At 35.2% G+C, this 20,967-nt stretch overlaps 1 protein-coding gene across 5 annotated transcripts in view; it reads left to right on the forward strand.

The window, feature by feature from the left end:
* LOC145666552 (uncharacterized) overlaps positions 1 to 20,967 on the forward strand; it is a 93,206-nt gene that overhangs the window by 16,909 nt on the left and 55,330 nt on the right. For 2 of the 5 annotated variants that reach the window (XM_081733873.1, XM_081733878.1), the window contains exon 2: positions 11,723 to 11,778. In XM_081733873.1, the coding sequence (XP_081589999.1) occupies positions 11,723 to 11,778 (56 nt within the window). Of the gene's footprint in view, positions 1 to 224; positions 378 to 11,722; positions 11,779 to 20,967 lie in introns of all 5 variants that reach the window. The other 3 variants (XM_081733875.1, XM_081733874.1, XM_081733876.1) reach the window with 3 other exon arrangements.

The following is a 20,967-nucleotide window of genomic DNA, read 5'->3' on the forward strand; positions in this document are numbered from 1 at the left end:
ACATGCCAAAAGCAGGTGTTTCCATTAATCAATAATAATCAGTGTGTGACATTTTTGTGTTTATATTTTGTAGATGATAGCTACCATAATAGAACAATGGGTTATGGTCAAATGGTTCTTGTGTAATACCTAACAATAAATTCATACAAATAGACTTAAGTTATATAAAACCGATCAAACACTTAGCTGAAATTGTATTTTAACTCCTAATTTGTTACTTGCAGGATCCTTTTAAGTATGAATGTTATTCTCTTGTGGAAAAGGCTATATGTGATGAGGCATTCCTTACTGCTCATCTAGATCATAGCGGAACTGTGAGTACCATAAGTGCTTTGCGCCTATACAGTTGCTGATGAAGAGACTTACATGTAAGAATAGTAAGTAAATTCTCAGAAAATGTATGTTTGTACTTACACTTTTGAAAATTTATAAATGTAGGAAAGTCAGGATGATTACGTTGTACATAGAAAAGGAAAGTAATGTAACACTACGTCAGATTATTACCATTTCAAATATACATAAAAAAAACTTAGAGTGTTACATTTATTATTCAGTGTTACAAAACTAACGATGCTACAGTATCACAAACATCCAAGTTTTGATGGCCTCTACAGCAATAATAACGGAAGTGAGATTGATGCGGCAGTGTACTTCCAAAGTACTTTGGTGCCTAATGTCACTATGATCATCATATGACAAATTTCGGGTAAATATGATCAGAGTTACAAGGGATTGAAAATCTGACTTTCTCCGAAACCTTTATTTCTAAATACTTCTTAGACAAGTACCTCATTCAATTGCATAGATGGTTTTCAATAGGTGTGTAAATCACAATACCATTTATAACAATTTGATATCTAGAACTGTTCTAGAGATATGATAAAAACTGGTAACGTTTGAAATACTGCTTAAAATTATATAATTACGAGAACTTTCGGAATTACACTTACTAAGAACTATTGTTGTAATATTGTAGAAACATAATAAATCAAAATTATTTACAAAAGATCCCATGAATACGCATTTTAAGCGGTATATCAGATTTTTCAATTTTCTTATTTCCCGAATGATTTGATATATCAAACTACTCTAACCGGCGTTATGATTTTTATGTCTGTTGAAAACCATGTACGTAATTGAATGTGATATTTATCTAAACACTTTTTCGAAATGACATCGTTTCAGAAGTCAGATTTTCATTTTCTTGTAACTGTGTTTTGACTTCTAAATATGACGTACGATGACCGTAATATTCCACATTAATTTACTTTGGATGTGCCTTACCCTGTCCGTCCCACTTGCGTTATTACTGTTATAGAATTATCCTAAATATGGTTGATTTCGATGCTTGTGATAGTAGCGTCTGTAGTTTGCAGCACTGCGTGATAAGTGTGCTACTGTAAGTTTTCATTTTATATTATATATATATATATATATATATATATATATATATATATATATATATAATATAATATAATATACAGGGTGTATCAGACCACTTGTCCCAGGCATTTTTCTCAGCTCGTAATGCACGTAAATATTTCAAACAAAAAATTAAATTACCAAATCGTATGTGAAGAACCAAATGGTGATGCTTCCATATCCAGTGGAGTAGCGGAAATACTACTACAGGGGGGTCAACTACAAAATTTCAAATGGAAAGTGGTATCAATTTCAATTTCTTTGGAAGAACTATTGAAAAAGAAACAACTTTTACAGGAAACACTTTTCGTTAAATTCTACGGTTTGGCATCTACGTTTATTTGTTGTAAAATTGCTACTATTAGACTACCCGTCTCACGCATTTTTCTCGGTTAGTAGTGCACGTAGACATTTCAAACAAAGAGATTTGGTGCTAGACAGACTGTCACAGTAAAAACAAGGAATGAAATTACATTCTGCACTTAAGTTAAGAGATTCGAAAATACTTTTTCCGATATGTAGGATAAAGAGCTGAAATGCCATTCGGCCGCCCAAATGTGAAAGGAAGTATCTACATTTTGCTTGTTTTGAGAACAACTGCAAAAAAAGGTAATTTCTGATAATTATCGTTACTGTTAAAGACTTTGTTTTGTCAATGGTCACTAATAAGGAAAGTACTTTGGCTCGAACGGGTAAATACGCACAAAAAAAAGGAAAGCGTGTGTACCGGAAATGGTTGGCTGGATGGAAAAATCTGTGCACACGTATCCCATTATTTTTAAGGGCACACATTTTGAATGAAAAAGCTGTGTCCCAGGGTCCCTCGCAGAGTCGCAGACAAGCTTCAACCAAAAGTTTCAAATACTAAGGGGGGAGGGGGGCAGGTAGAAGATCGTTGGAATGATAATGTGAAAAGAAACAAGATGAAACAAGTTCCCTTACATTCAAGCAAAAGGTGACGTTCGTTTGTCTGCAAGATGTTAGAAACCTCCACGAGAGGTCACAGGAGGCGCATGTAGATAACGTGGCGTAACTATAAGTGTACACGAGGATTGTCAAAACAGAACAGAAGACTATAGAACGCACGGGTAATAACAGAACAACACACGTCAACACCCCATACTCTGTAATGTCCGTATGGAAAGCCACATCGATTACACATTTGGAAGATTTCAAGGTTCGTTATTGTCATAACCAGCTTTTTGCCATACGTAACGAAGCATTGGTCGATAGATATCTGCCGAGAACTGATTGTAAATATCCGAATGCAGTTTCAGGAGAAAGAACCGATCATGTAAATTCGGCTGCTGCACACGGTAATGTAATTGGAGGCAGTCAGTAATTTGCTTGGCGTACAATTTGTATTGCTGAAAGAAATATGCGTCCAAAGGTTGAGCATATTTTGTAGCTTTTGGTGGGATTAGTTTCATATCGATACGTTTTCCTACACAGGCATCCCGGAGGATATATTCATTCTTGTGTCCCGACCGAGAGTCACACAGTACGAGTGATGTATCGTTGTAAGATAAATGTGAATTTAATACCGACACAAAAACATTGGTAAGATGTTCGTTGATCTTTCCATTCACACTTGCGCCCACTATTACATTAGGAAGTGTCTGTATGTGCGCCCTATCCAAAATGGTGGTCTCAGACTCTTTATGACAACTGTGTTGACATTTTACCTGTCTGCCATTTTGTACCCAGGGTGAGCGTAGAGACTTGGGACTTGCTTCATCTTGTTTCTTTTCACAATACCTTTCCAACGATATACTAGACCCCGTTACCATTTGAAAATTTTGGTTGGACCTTGTCTGGGACCCTAGGACACAAGTTTTTCATGCAAAATGTGTGCCCCTAAAAATAATGGGATACATGTTCTCCGATTTTTCTATCCACCCAACCACTTTCTGCAAACATGGCCCGGGGTCAAACTCTATAGACGCCGTATAGCTATGGCACGTGCTCTATTTTGTACTGCTCTTGCGAATGTTTACAGCATCTTCCAGAAAAACGGACACTATTTGCTTCCGGGACGCTAACATTACACATGCTTTGCCTTTTGTGGATATTTACCCATTCGAGCCCAAGCACTGTCCTTGTAAGTGTTCACTGACGCCGAATAGAAAACAAACTCTTAAACAGTAACGATCCAAAATCATCTTTTTTGCTGCTGTTCTCAAAAGAAGCAAAATATAGATACTTCCTTTCACCTTTGGGCGGCCGCATTTGAAATAGTTAGCTGATCGCTTAATGCCATTATCACGAAAAGAATACCTGAAGCTAGTTTGACTTAGCCGAAGAACTGAAAATGAATCACAGTTTCAACAAAGATAAACATAGTTCTGTGAAAGATGTTTACTACGAGTTTATGAAGTGACATCCCGATTTGTTTCTTAGAACTCTTGTGTCTACAAGTATATTGAGAACAGCAACTTTCAATAAGGAAGAAGTTGCAAAGTTCTTTTCGAATTAGTGCACACTAGTGGAGAAATATTCTTTTCCACCATCACAAACATTGAACGTAGATGAGACTCGTGTATCGTCGTATCATCCCAAAGTGATACATGAAAAAGGAAAACGAGTTGTGGGCAAGTTGACGTCGGACGAAAGAGGTCGAAATATAACGTTGATGTTCTACATGAATGCTACTGGTCAGTTTGTACCACCGCTCTTCATATTTCCGCATCAGAGAATGAGTGAGATACAGATGGTTGATGCTCCACCCGAGAGCATTGCTGTAGCAGAAAGTATTGGTTGGATAACGTGTGGTACTTTTTTAACTTGGTTGCAAACTCAGTTCTGCTAATTGTTTATGAACATGGCAGCCATAAAAAACTGAAAGTTATTTAATATGTGGGGGATCACAGTATTCAGTGCTCAGTACTTCTCCACATACCACTCGTCCCATTGACAGGTGTTTTATGAAACCATTTAAAGGTGCATACAATTAAGCTTGTTCACTGCGGATGCACAGGAATGCTGGAGTAAAGATAACAGAATACGATGTAGCGCAACTTGTTTCAGAGGCATACCGAAAGATGTGTCGCATGGACATTGCTCTCAATTGACTTTGCGTGCACCGGAATATATTCACTGAACCCTCAGATATTCACAGACATCGACTATCTGTCCGCAGACGTGATTCGTGTTGCAAGATGTTACACTAGGCCTACCGGTGAAGACCCACAACCTTCAACTTCGGCATCGGTTGAGGAAAAGGGGGCTACTTCTTGTTTGTCGTCTGCAGCAGATCCACGTTTTCCGTATATGACCGAGGAACCAGAATCTTCTCGTCCATCAACTAGTAAAGAGCTCTCAGTGAATAGTTATCATCACTACCGGAACATCGTAAGAGACGTTTAGCGTCACGAGGCAGAAGAATTGGAGCGAGTGCGATACTAGTGTCTTCACTATATAAAACGCAAATTGAAAGAAAAGTGACTTCAGCACACGAACTACCAAAGGAAGGTCGCAAGAAGCTAATGAACCACCACACCGACAAAGAGATAATAACATCAGACGAATAGGAAAGCAGCACTAAATACATAATTTGTGGTGAAGCGTTCAATGAAGGCTGGGTGTAGTGTGAACCTTGCGATGGCTAAAGTGTTTTTTACAGTCCTTTGCACCCTTCAAAAAAAAAGCGCGTAACACGATGTTGTATCAGTACGTGCACGACTATTTGCTGATTGGTGAAGAGGAAATTCGTCTACTTCCCGCAATATTTCTGCTGCAGCATGTGCGTGTATTTCTGTCACAGCGATGTGCATTACTTGTTTCACTCTCACACATCGTCGCGATATGGGGCAAAATACCGAATACTATATAATCTCCCCTCCTTTAAAAGCAACTGAACATTGTTATTTTTCTCCAAATTGTAATTACAGATGAAACTACAATGAGTTACGTCAAATTATCAACTGAACGATAAAGAGATGGCGCTGGTAACACCAAGCATATTTATCATTATGAGAGATTATTTCTTTTTCATCTATTACCTAAATCATTACGCATATCCATGAAAACATATGGTACTTTTCCTCTTTAAGTTAATTTCTTGATGTGCTTTCTTACATTGTATAGCATGCGAAAATACAAATAGTAACTTCAGTACTACAAAGTACGTAAATAAATAATGTGTATGTACTATTCTATGGGACCATGAAAATTAGCTACTTAAGGTCTTAATTTTCTTCAAGTGAATTGAACAACGTTGACATCGTTTGATAAACTATTTGCTTTTTTTCTGCACTTACGGGTTTGCCTTGTTTATGTTTAACAGAATAACTCAGAGCAGCAGGTAACCTGCTGGCTTCCTTGGGCGACATCTTTAAATTGTGGCGCGCACTTCGCGTGTTTCGTTATTTGTTATTATGACAGTTTTCTCTTACAAATTCGATTTTGGTTCAAGATTTCGATCCTATATAGATGCACACTTTGAGTCGGATCCTAAATGTTCTTACTATGTCTTAACAATACATTAGTTACCGTAATATGTTGCATTTGTTGTGTACTATTTGCTTATGGAAGAATCAACTGTTATTAGTCTCTTTTCAGTGTCGCTAACTTATAGTTATTTTTCAGTTTGTAACGCAACGGGAATTGTATTTTGGGAAACACTTGGCAATATCCTGTTTTGCGTTGTTTTCTCTTATTATTTATAAACGTACTAGCCAAGACCTAAAACATAACATATTTTTAGCATTTGTTGCCACTTATAAAGAGAAGAAAAACTTATCAAGGAACTGATTTTCCTTCACGCATTCAGGTTCGCTGCTTCAAGACTTGTGCTATTATAATTTCGTTGCCACGTGACACCTTATATTAAATCTGGACCATAGTCATTGTAAAAAAAAAATACTATAGCGGTCATTCCTGAAGGACAATAAAATGTTCAATTTATTTAACACTTACTGTACAGGTAAAACTGTATGCCGAAAATCTTACCGTAGTAACCAATACACGTAATACTTTGCAGCTGTGCTGTAATACTTTAAAAATGCAGATAAGTCTTTAGTATTTTCCGATTTCTTGAACAATACTATTACTTATAAGTGCAAACATTCTAGCACTAGAATTATATCAAAATCCGTTTGCTTTCAAAAGTACATCCATACAGTTTTTACTATATTTTCACTTTGCATTTTGTACTTAGATTTCGTTCATACCTTTCAAGAATAAAATGCACAAAGGAATGTTGTACTGTAAATATTCTATTTCTTTAAAAGATATACTTATCCTGCTCATCAATTTGTTAATTTCAAAATTATTGTGAGATAAGTAAGATACTCCAATCTTCTCTACTTTTTTTGCTGTGCAATTCCGGACAGTGAACAGTTCAACTTACTCTCTTTCTTTACGGAAATTCTTTTCAAAAGCACAGCATACAAATTATAAAGACTAACTTTGACAATTGTAAAGACACTAGTTAAACAATCTCAAAAACACACCAAACCAAAAGAGTGAACCATAATCAGAATTACATAAACAAATGGAAACAGACAAAAACATTATAAACAGAATATTCAAAATATTGTAGGGGAAAAACTGAACGCTACATCCTTCCCTGCCACACGAAAAATGAGTAAAAAATTTATTAACGTTCCTTTTTTTGCTTATATTATTTAGCCTCACTTAAATATTTCACTAATTACTTAGTCTTCAATATATAAAAGTTTATCTTCAAGAATGATGTAAAGTTAATTCACTATTTCAGCGTCCATTATATGCACAAATGTTATCAAAGAATGTCTATACAAGGAAAACGAAAACCAGCTATAAATTTACTAAATATTGATATATAATAAGGCACAAAACAAATTAACTTGATGCAACTACAACATAGTCTTTTAACAGTTCTTCTCGTTTCTCTCGGGAACAATCAATTATTTTTAAATTTGAAAAATTCTGAATGCCAGCAGCATTTCCTTTAAGATCCTGCAACATAGCACTATTCTTCATAAGTTTAACTACATACGGTCCTGTGTAAGTACTCATGCATTTGCGTATTCTGTTCTTAAAGGATAAGGAAAGCGCATGTGTTTTTACCAAAACCAAATCCCTTTCTTTGATTATCACTTCCTCTCCTGATGACTTCACTGTGTTTTTGTCCCTTTTAGAAGTTATTTCTGACAACTTCTAGGAAACGATCCTTGATATCCACATTCTCCATTTCCTTATGCCAGGGATAGTTAGATTTAAAACGTTCTGAAGCTGAATATGAAAGAAATAGTTCAGATGGAATATACCCCGTGCTGCTACAAAACGAATTATTTATTAGATCCTGTGCTCTTTTCAATACTTTACTCCAGTATTCTCATGACAATACACTCTGATGATAGTATGTCTCTATGTTTCCTATGATGATAGTCTTTATGATGATAGTATGTCTCAATGGAAAGTCCGTATGTTTCCTTTCAACTAAACCATTATACTTTGGATTATAAGGGGATGTCATATGTCGCATTTTATATTTTGTACAAAATTCTTTCCACACTTTCGAATTGAACAGCTCCCTGATCAGTAATACAACATGCTGGAATAGGATAATGATAGAAATATCTCTTTTCTAATATTGCAACAATTTCTTTCGTCTTCGCTAATTTTAGTGGGTAAAAGCAAGTGGACCTTGAAAAAACATCCAAAATGGAAAGTGTAAAATAGTATCCGGAACTGCCTGGAAGTTTACCAACAATATCAACACAAATCTTCTCGTGTGGTCTCTCAGCAGTAATGTGATAGGTTTCTCTAGCTATTTTTCTGTTAGTGAACTTAAGACGTAGCACAATCAAGGCAGTCCTTTATGCATTTCGCGAAGGTAGACCTCATACCTTTACAATAAAACACTCTTCTAGTGAAAGCTAGGCATTTTCTTAATCCCAGATGTCCGTTAACATGTATCTTTTGGGCCAAATCCGAAATATATGATTATCTTGTTCGTTGTAGCTTTGGAAATATTTCACAGTAATAAAACTAAACTGACCAAAGCATCATATTTATACTAATATTTGTTTAACAATTTCGGCAATGTAGCATCGCCTTTACCAGATACGTTATGAAAGACCAATCGAAGAATAAGAGTTTAAATATACAGAGAAAGTGAAAGAAGGGCCCGCCCACACTTTCCAATTTATTCTTGGGGTGAGTTTTTCTTCCGACGATTCTCTCAATAACGACTCATATCATTTTATCTATATCTCATTAATAACTCTATAATATTGTGCAAATTATTCCTTACGAAAATAATCACAAGGGGTAGTTCATTCTTGGGGATAAGTTTCTTTTGAGACATTCTCAACGACAACGGACGCTTTTTGTCATGTTTTAGAAATAAATATTTCATTATTATTCTTGTAATTTTGGATAAATCACTTTCATGAGATTATTGGCAAGGGGCAGTTTTTTCCTAGGGGTGTTCTTTTTTTCTGACGACAAATTTGTAAAATACCACTCACACGATTTTGTTACTATTTTATAAACAAATATTTCATTACTTACCCTAATATATGGCATAAGTTATTGCATAAGGACAAATCTACAAGGAATGGTTTATTTTTGGGGATGAGCTTTCTTTCAGTGAAGTTTCCCGAAAACGCCGTAGGATTTTGTTCATATTTCACAAGAAAATGTTGCATTATTAACTGCAGCACATCATCATTTACGAGGTGTGTTAGAAAAGTAATGAGACTGATTTTGTACTAACTACAGTTTTTATGTTTTTCAAACAACAATGTTATCTCCTTCAAAGTAGTTCCCTTGGGCAGCAATTCACCGTCGAAGTCGTTATTCCCACTCTTGGTAGCAGCGCTGGAAGCCTTCAACTGGTATGGCTTTTAACTGGTCGGTTACAGTCTTTTGAATGTTATCCAAAGTTCCAAAATGACGTCCTTTTAGGACATGTTTCAATTTCGGGAAAAGGAAAAAGTCACAAGCACTCAAATCAGGTGAATAGGGGGATGAGGAACAACAGTAGCGCGTTTTGAGGTCAAAAATTCCGCGTCAGTGAATTTTTGATGAAAATGACCATGTGACACGGAGCATTGTCATGATGAAGCATCCACTTGTCTGCAGTGTTTGGTCTCACACGAATCACTGTTTTCCTGAGACTTTCAAGGACAGTTTTATAAAACACTTGGTTGACAGTTTGTCCTGGTGGAACAAATTCTTTGTGCACGATACCCTTTACTATTAAAAAAAAAAAAAAAAAAATCAGCATCGTCTTGATCTTTGATTTGCTCATTCGACATTTCTTCGACCGAGATGATGACGGAGTGTGCCACTCTTCGCTTTGCCGCTTTGTTTCAGGATCGTACTCAAATATCCAGGATTCATCACCTGTGATCACACAATTGAAGAATTCTTGGTCATTGGCAATCCTTTCAAGAAGATCAACGCCCTTCAACGCATACGCATACGTTCGATTGTCCTTCTGTTCAGTTGTGAGGTTTTTCGGCACAATTTTGGCACAGATCTTTTGCATGTTCAAATTGTCTGTCAAAATTTGATGTACGGTGACAGTGTTCAACTGTTCACTCATCATCCTTATTGTTAAACGACGGTCTGTTCTCACAAGAACCCTCACACGTTCAACGTTTTCGTCAGTTTTTGAAGTTGAAGGTCTCCCTGAGCGAGATTCATCTTCAACGTGTTCTTGGCCTTCCAAAAATGATTTGTGCCAGTGGAAAACTTGTGCTCTTGTTAAGCAATGTTCCCCATAGGCCTGTTTCAACTTTTCAAAAGTCACACTCGCGGATTCACCAAGTTTAACACAAAACTTTATTGCACAACTTTGCTCTAAATTCCGATGCTCCATTTCTGTAACACACAACAAAACACAACTTCACTGATGGCGCTGTCAAAAATAATGTGTTAGCTGTACGGAGTTGTAACTCGGACTGAGGAAGTGGAAGGGATAAACAAACCGGTCTAGCACAGGCCGGTAGACACAACGTTGTCAGATGACCCGCAGTGTTGCCATTATCATTACTTTTCTCACACACCTTGCACTTTAAGTAATCGTTTAGTGCGGTGCCCCGTATCTTTGATTCAAGTATCGAAGATATTTGTGTGTTTTCGTACTATAAGTGGTTGTTCAGTGCTGCAAAATTTTAATATGCTGCTAAGTTTCCTTTTACAATCAGAGCTATGATGTTTCACAGACTAGGCAGCCACACAAAGTAAACTCGCTAGACTTATAACGTAAACTTACTAAAGGTTAAAGAGTACAACAGGAACATACTTCCATACTACATTTTGTTCCAGGATTTTGAAGCTACTCGGAATTTATCTGAGCTAACTGAAATGAAGAGCAAAAGTTCTGAGTGGGAGAGTAGCTCCCTGTCCAACCAACTTCATGTAAACAGTTTGATCAAGGCGGACAGTTGGCGTGTTTAGTCGAACTCCAAGTTTTGACAACCAAATCTCGTGATTTGTGCGGCTTTAATTAGTTAAGACGAATTAAACTACAAATGGGATCTTTCTTTATATTCAGACGAGTTTTAAATTCAAAATTAAATATACTCTGATAAAGATCGTATTTGCAGTCCAGGGTGGACCACAATTGTGTAAATAGAATACTATTGTTTTCACTAAGGGATGATCTTAAAGGGAACACTATTAAGCGATTGTAGGTAATACTTTTATAAGAATCATTCATTTGAAAGACTTACAGGATTCTAGACCACTAATGGGATAGAGAAAATGTACAAGTTCCCGAATGAGGAAACTAGCCAATTCGAGTGGAAGCCAGGTAATTTTTGCTTGTCGCCCACACTTTATGGGAGATTCTAGTTACTAGGAACATGAGCTTTTTCCTTGAAATTGTGTACAATCAGGATCGAATATTTGTATTTTACTTTCTCGTATGAAGTTCTAACTGTGAGGAGTCTTCCTCACCGAAACTATTTTAGTAATAATAAACTTATAAAATCTTATTTCTGGTGATCTTTTTACGCTTTCTGTTACGTTAATAAAACATTTTATTTCAGTGTTGATAAGAAGGAGGAGCAATAATATTTTGAGCATAATTACTGAAATATGCAACGGTTAAGGATCAGGCTGTTATCTTCTGCAGTATTACATGTTAATAAGTACTTTACATGTTAATGAGTACTTTAAGTAAACTTTCTTTACTGAAATTAAGTTATTTAGTTGGAATTTATGACATCACTAGAAACGGACGTGCTGCAGATTTTTCCCGGTCGGTCACAATCGTTCCCGCCCAAAATATGATGTGCTGTACTAGTTACGAATCAACAAGTCAATTTGTATTAATTTGCATTAATTTCCATTTTTACAGGGTTCTAAAATATAGCTTAACAATGGCTCATAGCAGTCGAAGTGCTGATAAAGCAGGTATGTTATAGATTTGCTCTTCTTTAAGAAGTAAGTTACCTTCAACAGATACAGCATGCCTCAGTTGAACATCCCACATTTAGTTCTTATGAAGAATTGTAATTAGCACGAGACAAAAGAATAGTTCAAATAATTTTATGTGCAATTCCACGATTCAAATGTTCACATTTATTTAAAATAATAATAATAATAATAATAATAATAATAATAATAATAATAATAATAATAATAATAATAATAATAATAATAAAACAGCTACTACCAGCACAACCACCCACTCCACTCTATATGTGCGTGTGCATATAGTGGTAATTATTATTATAATATCAATATCCAAGCAATAACAGCGTAAATCTAAATTTAGTAGTTTTCTCATATATAAAATATATGGGAATAAGAATATGAGAATAACATGTTTCATCGTTTTCGAAAGTTCTGCATCTAAGGGAGGGAAAGGGTGTAGTTTCTATAATATCAAAATATCCCTTTCTTTATTGAGAAAGTGCCCAGTGTGAGGATTCACTTCAGTTAAAATGTGAAATTCGGTGTAAACTCTTAAATACTTGTTTCACTTTATGAGAATACTTGTTTCACTATTTTGCAAAAGATTTTGTTCCTAAGAGGGAGAGTTTCAATACTATTGAAATTTACCTTTATTTATTCACAAGCTACCGAATATAGAGACTCGCTTTAGTTGAAGATGTGAAATTAGTTTTATAAACTCTTTAACTAAAAATAAGAGAGTAAGTGTTTCAAAACTACTGAATAAGTAGTTTGGAAAACTCCGCTTCAAAGAGGAAAAGAGGCGATATTTCTATATTTGAAATTTCCCTTTATTTTTTCTCAAAGTGCCATACGTGGGATTTGCTCAAGTTAAAGACGTGAAATTTGATATATAAACTCTTAAATACAAATAATGAGACACGTGTTTCAGCATTTTGGGAAATTCCGCTGTTATGGGGGAAAAGGCGATCATTGCCATTATACCCAAATTTCCTTGTCTTTATTGAAAAAATGCCTGTGGTGAGGATGCTGTTAAGTTGGAGATACGAAAATCGGAATATAAAGTCTTAAATAAAAATAATTAAATGTATATTTCAGCGTTTGCGAAAATTCCGCTTCTAAAGGACATAAGAGGTATAATTTTAAGATTGTCTATTATTCACTCAGAAAATGCTTAATGTAAGGATTCGCTTAAGTTGGCGCTGTGAAATTTTTCAGCGTTTTCGAAAATTCCACTTCTGGAAAAGGAATGGGGATTTATATGTACTATTATATGGAAAAGTGAAATTGATTCACTGAAAATTCATGAATTAATATATCTAGGAACGTGAGATTTGGATAAGAAACTTTTGTTACAAGAATAATGAATAAACAAGGGATTGTTCGAAATACTTATGCTAAGTTTGGTGAAGGGGATCCAAATGTTCCAGATTGCAAGGGACCCCTTCAGGGCCACTTGCTAGTTTCTTATATATTTCTATTATTATAATTATTATTATTCATATATACTTCAAGGTAATTATATATATATAAACGAATATATTCTTGTATATTTGTAATTACAATATAGGTATAAGATAAACCAGCGCTGGTTTCAAAGGTAAAAGGTTATGTGATATATATTATTATTATTATTATTACTATTTCATGTAAGATATGTTGTATTTACCATGTGTAATCCATATATTAATCTTGCAAATTCTTTTCTGCAGCATATAAACGAAAAAAAAAAATCTTCCTCTTTTTTATAGATAACGAATGTTAGTTGGAAACATTATCCGTTGCCAGCAACGTTTAGGATACAGACAGAGGGGAACGGGGACCTGGGTTTACTTTCGTATTCTTTTATTCCGCCTATGCCATCTATATGGGTCAATAGGTAGTTTTGTTAGAAAACAGTGGGATATCTTTCCGAACCTCTGATATATATATATATATATATATATATATATATATATATATATATATATATATATATATATATATATATATATATATATATAGAAGGCATTCTCTTGAAGCGGGGAACCATTTAGTGCTTCGAATAGCGGGAGAGGCAGTTTTGTCCTTCTCTGGTTCCATTTCAGGGATTGGGGATTCCTTGGTCTAAATGATGAGTTATTTGTTTTGCTTCTCAATCTAAGAATATATATATATATATATATATATATATATATATATATTGGATAATGTTTAGCTCGCGATTTCTCTTTAAGCACTTTAACTAGGAAAATTAGTGTTTGTAGTTTACATTAGTTTGCCTGGGCTCCTTGCTCGGGTCCAGTGGATAGGCTTATTGCTTTTGAATTGGAGAGCTCTGGGTTCGATTCCGGCCGATGTCTGGCTATATAAGGCCAGGCTGATAGTTTGTTTTTTAATAACACATTTAGTTCCGCTGTAGAATGCTAGGGGACTGGAACGGAGTGTAATTTAACCTATACCTATAGATCTGAGTGTTGATCTAGAAAGGCCTCTTATTGGGGTCTATTCCTATATCCTCACTGAACCTATCCTAGTAAATTTTGTTAGCTAGAATCCTTCTTGAGGAAGGTCTGGTTCCGAACTTTTCCTCGCTTCAGTTTAGGCCAGGTGCTGGATAAGTGGTGAAGACACCTTTAGAACAGTAAATTGGTTCACTTCATCAGCTTGTAAGAGAACGCTTCCTGAGTGGGCCCTGATAATTTAGAGTATTAGTTTATGTAAATTTGTCTTTTGTAAATTACTGAAGTAGGAAATTCTTAGATCTATTATAGTAGGGACTAATTCCCTATTCTTTAGGGGTTAGGATAAAGATATACTTAAGTCCCTCTCAGTCTCCGGGAGGGCAAATAGAGACAGATAAATATTTTATCTAGAGATCATAGACTATTTTCTCAATATCATTCGCACTTTATTGAATAAAAATATCAAAAAGAGGAAACTTGATGACTTTTTCATTATAGTTTGAGTCTGTATGCTAGTTGTAGTAAGAACTCCCGTAGATTCTTGCAAACAGGGTGAATAAAGTCGTTAATTTAGAATTGGTCGACAGGAAAGGTTGTACGAGAATATTTAAAGGATTAAGAGATAATTAACTCATCTTTTCTCTCTGCCTCCCTTGAGCAAGTTAAAGGAAATAAGGGAGAGAGGAGAATCTTAAACCGATCTGGTCGTAAACAACCTTGGTTGTAGTTAATTATTTGTAATTAGTGGTTCTACCAATCCTCCTCCAGAGAAATATTCTTTTGGAAAGATAGCTGTTAACTGGTGGGTGAGGTAATAACTTTAGATACTGAGAGTCTGGTAATAGCACTCGCACCCAGATAGGTACGCCCAAAACCGTTACAGCTGAGGGCTTGTAGAGGGAGCCATTGCAAACTGGGCGCGTAGACAGCGCTTACAAACTGGGGGCTCGTAGTCATCTCTTACAAGATCCGGAATAGAGTGCCACATAAACTCCTAAAGTTAGGAAGATGAAAGTCTTAATTAAAAGTTTACACGTGTCAGCGTTATTTTTTTTTTTTATTATTAATTCCCGTTTTAAGAAGAATTATTATTTTTTTCTTTCGGGTAAAAAGCAATGTCTGTTGTTTGTGATCCCATCACGGAAAAATGGCTGACAATTTCTAAATGATTTATGGAACATACGTCTACCTCGGGCTAGGTTTCATCTCCACTTTTATTAAAGGACGTATCCTAAAGGAGTATAGTTTTTAAAATTAATGCAATAAGTAGAGTATCTCACGTGCCCTGTCAGTTAGCAGAATGAATATCTGTGTATATACTCCTAATTATAAACGAGTGCATATGTGACACAGCATTTTCCAAAATTCTGATTTTATGGGTAGGAGTGGTGCAATATATTTTTTTTTCTGTATTTCAATAGATGTTATATGTTGTTTGTTCGTCATAGAAAGTGGATTTTGCGTTTAAAATGAATCTTGGAACATATTTAGTACCTGCCTCAAGCTTTTTTTTTTTTTTTTTTAATCATGCCAAGAATAGAGTATCTTACGGATTTTTAAAATTACACTTTCATTGAAATATGTATCTTAAGGGGGTTCATTTATTTTCTATAAACCTATCCTCCCCGTGAGAAGAATGAGTATTTCAACTAGTATATACAATACCGTCCCAAGGTTTTTAAGCACTAAGAAATGGAAACAAAACTACGAAAAAATAATCAAAATCATTAATAGAAAGAAATTCTTTTTCCATACGATAAGAAAACTATGTCAAAAGAAATGAGCAGAAACTAGATTCTGGCTTCGTAAAATAGCCACCTTAATTTTTAATGATTTCCTGACAAATGCTTGACATTGTACTGATTAATTTGTAAAAGAATGCTCTATCTAGATTTTTCCCATTCGTACTGTAACTATCGCAGAAGTATTTGGCACTGATTTCAAGCCGACTTTTCACTCCTCCCTCTTTCATACCTCACAAACTCAGTTCAGGGTATATTGGGTGATTATGATGACCATTTCACGACTTTTATTAATTCTTCATTCTGTTTCTATTCTAACAATTCTCTACACAGTTTAGAATCATTCTTTACATCTTTGTCTTCCTGATGTACAAAACCAGAGCCAATAATATTTTACCCAAAGGGTTTAGCATGGTTTCGAAGAAATTTAAATGTCCTTCTGTTTATAATATCCCGTCTGTTTTTAAAACACCCGCAAATAATTATGGAACCTTCTCTGTGCTTAATAGTACACATTCAGATGACTTCGGAGGGGGGAGTAGTCCACAAACATCTTTCTATTAGAACCAAATAACTGACAGTTTTATGCATCTTTCAAAGAACTTGGTTCCATTGGTCTATAGTTCATTTTTTGTGTATATTTTTACCTACCTTAAGCTATTTTTCTCATATTTGGTCGTTAATTTTGGTTTCTTATTGTCTACACATCCTCCTAAAACAACAGACTATTTAAAAACTTTTCAACGGTAGTACTGAGTACTTGAGTTTCACGTGTTTCATTTAAAGTATCTGTGAGTTGTAAGGCAGTTAAGCATCGGTTCATTCTAGATAAAACTAATGAATTGTTCCTGCTTCATTGTGGTGGATTTGGGCCTCCAATTCAATTTCAGTTTCTGTTTGTACGAGTCGCTCGTTTTCTAACAGGATTGCGATGGAACTCTTCCAACGATATGTTGAGTTTGTTCCCAATTCACCGATAGATATCTGATTCATGTTAGCTTTGCTTTACTTGAGTAATTTCACAAAGGAAATAAAAGTCTCTTAAGAAAGCAATAATTGTGTAACAGTTTCGCCAGCTAAACTATGCATCTTGTCTTCATCAGAAACAATACAGTACGTTAGAGAGTTAACTCTTAATAGAACAATTCCTGAGACTGATTCTGAACTCTGGTTGGCTGATCAGAATGATCTTAACTAATCAAAATAAGAGTTGAAAAAGGAGAAACAAAAAACTATAAACCCATTTTTTCCCTGGTCCGGTAGACACTACTGGACCTAAATAAACTACAAACTAAGTTTTTTTTCAATAACTTGTCCCCACTGGTAATCAGTTTTAAGACCTACATTCCAATTCATGACATCACCTTGTTCATTTTCAATAAATATGGCCTCCTTCCAATTTCTTATCGGTGTTCTTTGTTCTTACTTCACCTTCGCACCAATTAATATTATGCCCCGTTTCCCTACATACTTGTAAATGACATTTCTTTCTCTTTGTAACCTTACATCATCTTTGTGTTGTTTTACACGTTCTTTCAGTTTTTTCACCGTTTCACCAACTTCACAGTTGTCACAGTCACTACTCCCTATCTTGTAAATAACTCCTTCCCTTCCCACCACTTCTCGGCTTTCCTTCATACATATCACATTCAATATTCTCCTATCTTAAGTGCTTCGTTGTTACCTCAGTGGCCTCACCCAGGCTCTCTATTCCCCACCAAGATTTACTTCCTTCTCCTCCTTCGTCTTTTTCTGTTTTCTCTTCCTTTGTGTTTTTACTGCTTTGTTCTTTTCTTCGTCTTTCCATTTTAAGCTTTCTTTTAGGATATATGTTTATTTCCAGTTGCTTGTGAAAATCCTCTTTGTTTTCTTCTGCTTTTGTTTTATCACTATTTACTAAGCTAATAGTTTGCCGTAACAAAACACTATCACTAAGAGGAGGCCGCGGTGGCTCGGTAGTAGAGCGTTTACCTCTGGTGCATGGGGTCCCGGGTTCAAACCCTGCTCCCGCTAAGTGAATTTTGTGGTGGACAAACACCGTGTGCGTGCGTTTCCTCTGAATTCTCCCGTTTCCTCCCACTTTCTTCATTCCACCATTTCATTCATTTCTCATCATCACCGTCTGCTTTAGCGTAGCCGGCATAACCGTGGGACGTAAAACTCAAAGATTTCATTTACTAAGACAATATTCTTTCACTTGCCCATTTTCAAGTTTAGCAGTTATTCCCCTCAAATTTTGATAATTTCTCTGCAACTTATATAAAGATTCATGAAACAAACCGTTTCTAAAAGTTCACCTGAAACAGCTGTTTCTATCCCTTCAAACTCTTCAATTTCTTTTGAAGAAGGAATAAATTCAGTAAAGTGGTAAACATGACTGAAAAAATCGGCTAACGGATTGGCTCTTGAGCTCCAATAAACAATATCGAATTGGTATTTGTCTAAACGTTCATTAAATATCATATTTACGCTGTCTTTTGTGATTTCTGAGAATCCATGTCAAAAACAAGTTACCAGAAAAACTATGTATTTCTTAAAAAGATACATGTCAAATTTCATAACCGCAAAACAAAGGACACGAACTTCAAGCTCGAAGATGTTCTCTAACAATTCGTTTTCAGAAATAGCCTTGAACCAAAGTACACTGGTCTCAAACGACCATTTTCATCATATTGAGACAAAATTGCACTGTAACTTTTGCAACTGCTGTCAAGATGCACTACAAATAGTTCACGAAAATCGAGGACAACATGATTCACCATTGCTTCTTTAATTTTATAAAAATCTCATCTTCAGTTTTTCCCATTTGAAAGAAATATTACTAGAAGTAAGTTTATACAATGGAGCAAATAAATCAGAATATGAAGGTAAAAATTTTAAAGAATAAGAATTAAGACCCTATTAGACGAGCCAAAGAGCGTCGAATTTTAGGTTTCGGCGAATTACGAATAATCTCAACTCTTTCAGAATGTATTCTAATCTCTCCATTAGAAAATTCTATCCTATATATTAAGTTCTATTACACTACTTTTTATAAGATCATCAATAAATAAATTAAGCTTCTGGGCTTATGTTTAAGCGGCAGATAAGGTTGCTGCACGTTTAATTGTTTCAAGATGATGTGAAATAGTATTTGAATAACGCTCAACTAGACATCGTACATAGTTCTATTACAGAGGAAAAGAAATTTGCGGCTATGTCAACCTACCTTTTGCTTCTTTTCCTAATAGCGTTTGAGATGAAAATGATCCACAGTCTTGAACTCCATCGATATAGATGATGACTCAGATAACCCCGACGAATCTCCGCCGACTACACATCTCTCAAAAACCAAATTGTAACTTGGTCCTCGACGTATGGAACCACTCATAGTCTGCTTACGATCAACGAGCAAATTTTTCAAAGACTTGTTAGATGCAGAATTGTTTTTCTCACTAGAACTTCTGCCATAACGTTAGAAACATGCTGACGTTGGCCCCCTATGATTAACCCTGCAGTGGGAGACTTGGGCAGAAATATTCTCCGTGGGAACATTCTTACAAGTAATGTTAAATGAAAGGTCTTCTTGAGAAAAAAAAAAAAAAACTAAGGTTTACTGTTCGTAATCAACGAATACTTGGGAAACAAGAAACAGGTGACCAACCAACAACTGGACTTAGGGTTTATTTGTTTACAACTGCAATCAATCAACATATTTATGACGTTTTATATATATATATATATATATAAAATCTGCACCATTTCGGTTACTATTTCTGAATTATTAATTCCAGATATGTAACGTTAACCTTTTTTTACACGAGAATGATACCTCTCCCAAAGACAATTTAGAAATCCCGAGTCCACTGTGTTTAATAAAGACGCGCTTTCTATTATACTGTTCTCACACTCATGGCAAACTGAAACCATCATTTGTGTTACTTTGCTGTAATTGACTACTATACTGAATATTCTGTTCGCGAAGAAACGAATAATTTGTTACATAGTTTTGTTTTTGCGTCATCTTTAAATTTACACGTAACTGGACGATGAATATTCTGTCCACAAGAAAGAAAGAAAGAAAAAAGAAAAGTTCTTTTTTAATTTCGAAATGTATTCTATTTATAAGGAGCTCTTACCTGCTAATAACCAGAAACACTAACAAAGTCCTTATTGTGATGAATCTTTAACATCACCACGTACAGTACCAGGACAATATGAAAAAAATAATAAATTCATTATGATTTAAAAATTGCAAAATGGAAAACATCATTTGGTTAACAGGTTATTCTTGTGTATGTAGTCCAGATAGAAAGAGAAATCAGGATCCAGCATTCTCTTTTAAGGTAAATCACTACCCGGATAAGCATTAGTTTATTGCCTTAACCAACGCGTAAAGAAATGACACATATTATAAGTATTACACTATAAAATAGAGTTATGCGTCAGCTACAACATGAGATACTATTTTCTGTGCTTATGTATTCTGTTAGCTAAAAAAGTAAAATATAAGAGGAAAACTTCATCAGTTTTAAGATGAGTACGCAAGATGGCGTTTGCTGTTAGATTTTGCTACTCATGTGCTCAGTTTTATGAAATTTTTACTTACAAGCATAAATTATTCTACAAGTAGTTGTCTCATTACGGAACATGAATATTATATTACCATTTTTCGTGTTATGTTTTACATTTTATCCAAATATTATTTTGTGTTTAGGGAAATAGTTTTAGCGGCTGAATCTCATGCTTACGCAGGACGCCATAATGCTTCGTTGCCAAACTTACATGTGTACTGTTGTAGTCACAGTAGTAGGGCAATTCCTTGTTAGCGTTTGAAGTCCAGAGGCGGAACCTGTGAACTGTGACAAAACTATTACAAATAATAAAAGTGGAAAATGGGGAAACGGAAGGAATCATACACAAAAAGAGGAATCCAACTCAAAGATCGAAGAGCCAAGGGAAGCGAAGAGAAAGGGAGAATAATTCGAAGAAACAGCTAAGCGCTTTTCAATTTTTAACTG

The sequence above is a fragment of the Thermobia domestica genome, chromosome 12 (assembly GCF_964235325.1).
Source record: "Thermobia domestica chromosome 12, izTheDome1.hap1.1, whole genome shotgun sequence".
NCBI lineage: Eukaryota > Metazoa > Arthropoda > Insecta > Zygentoma > Lepismatidae > Thermobia > Thermobia domestica.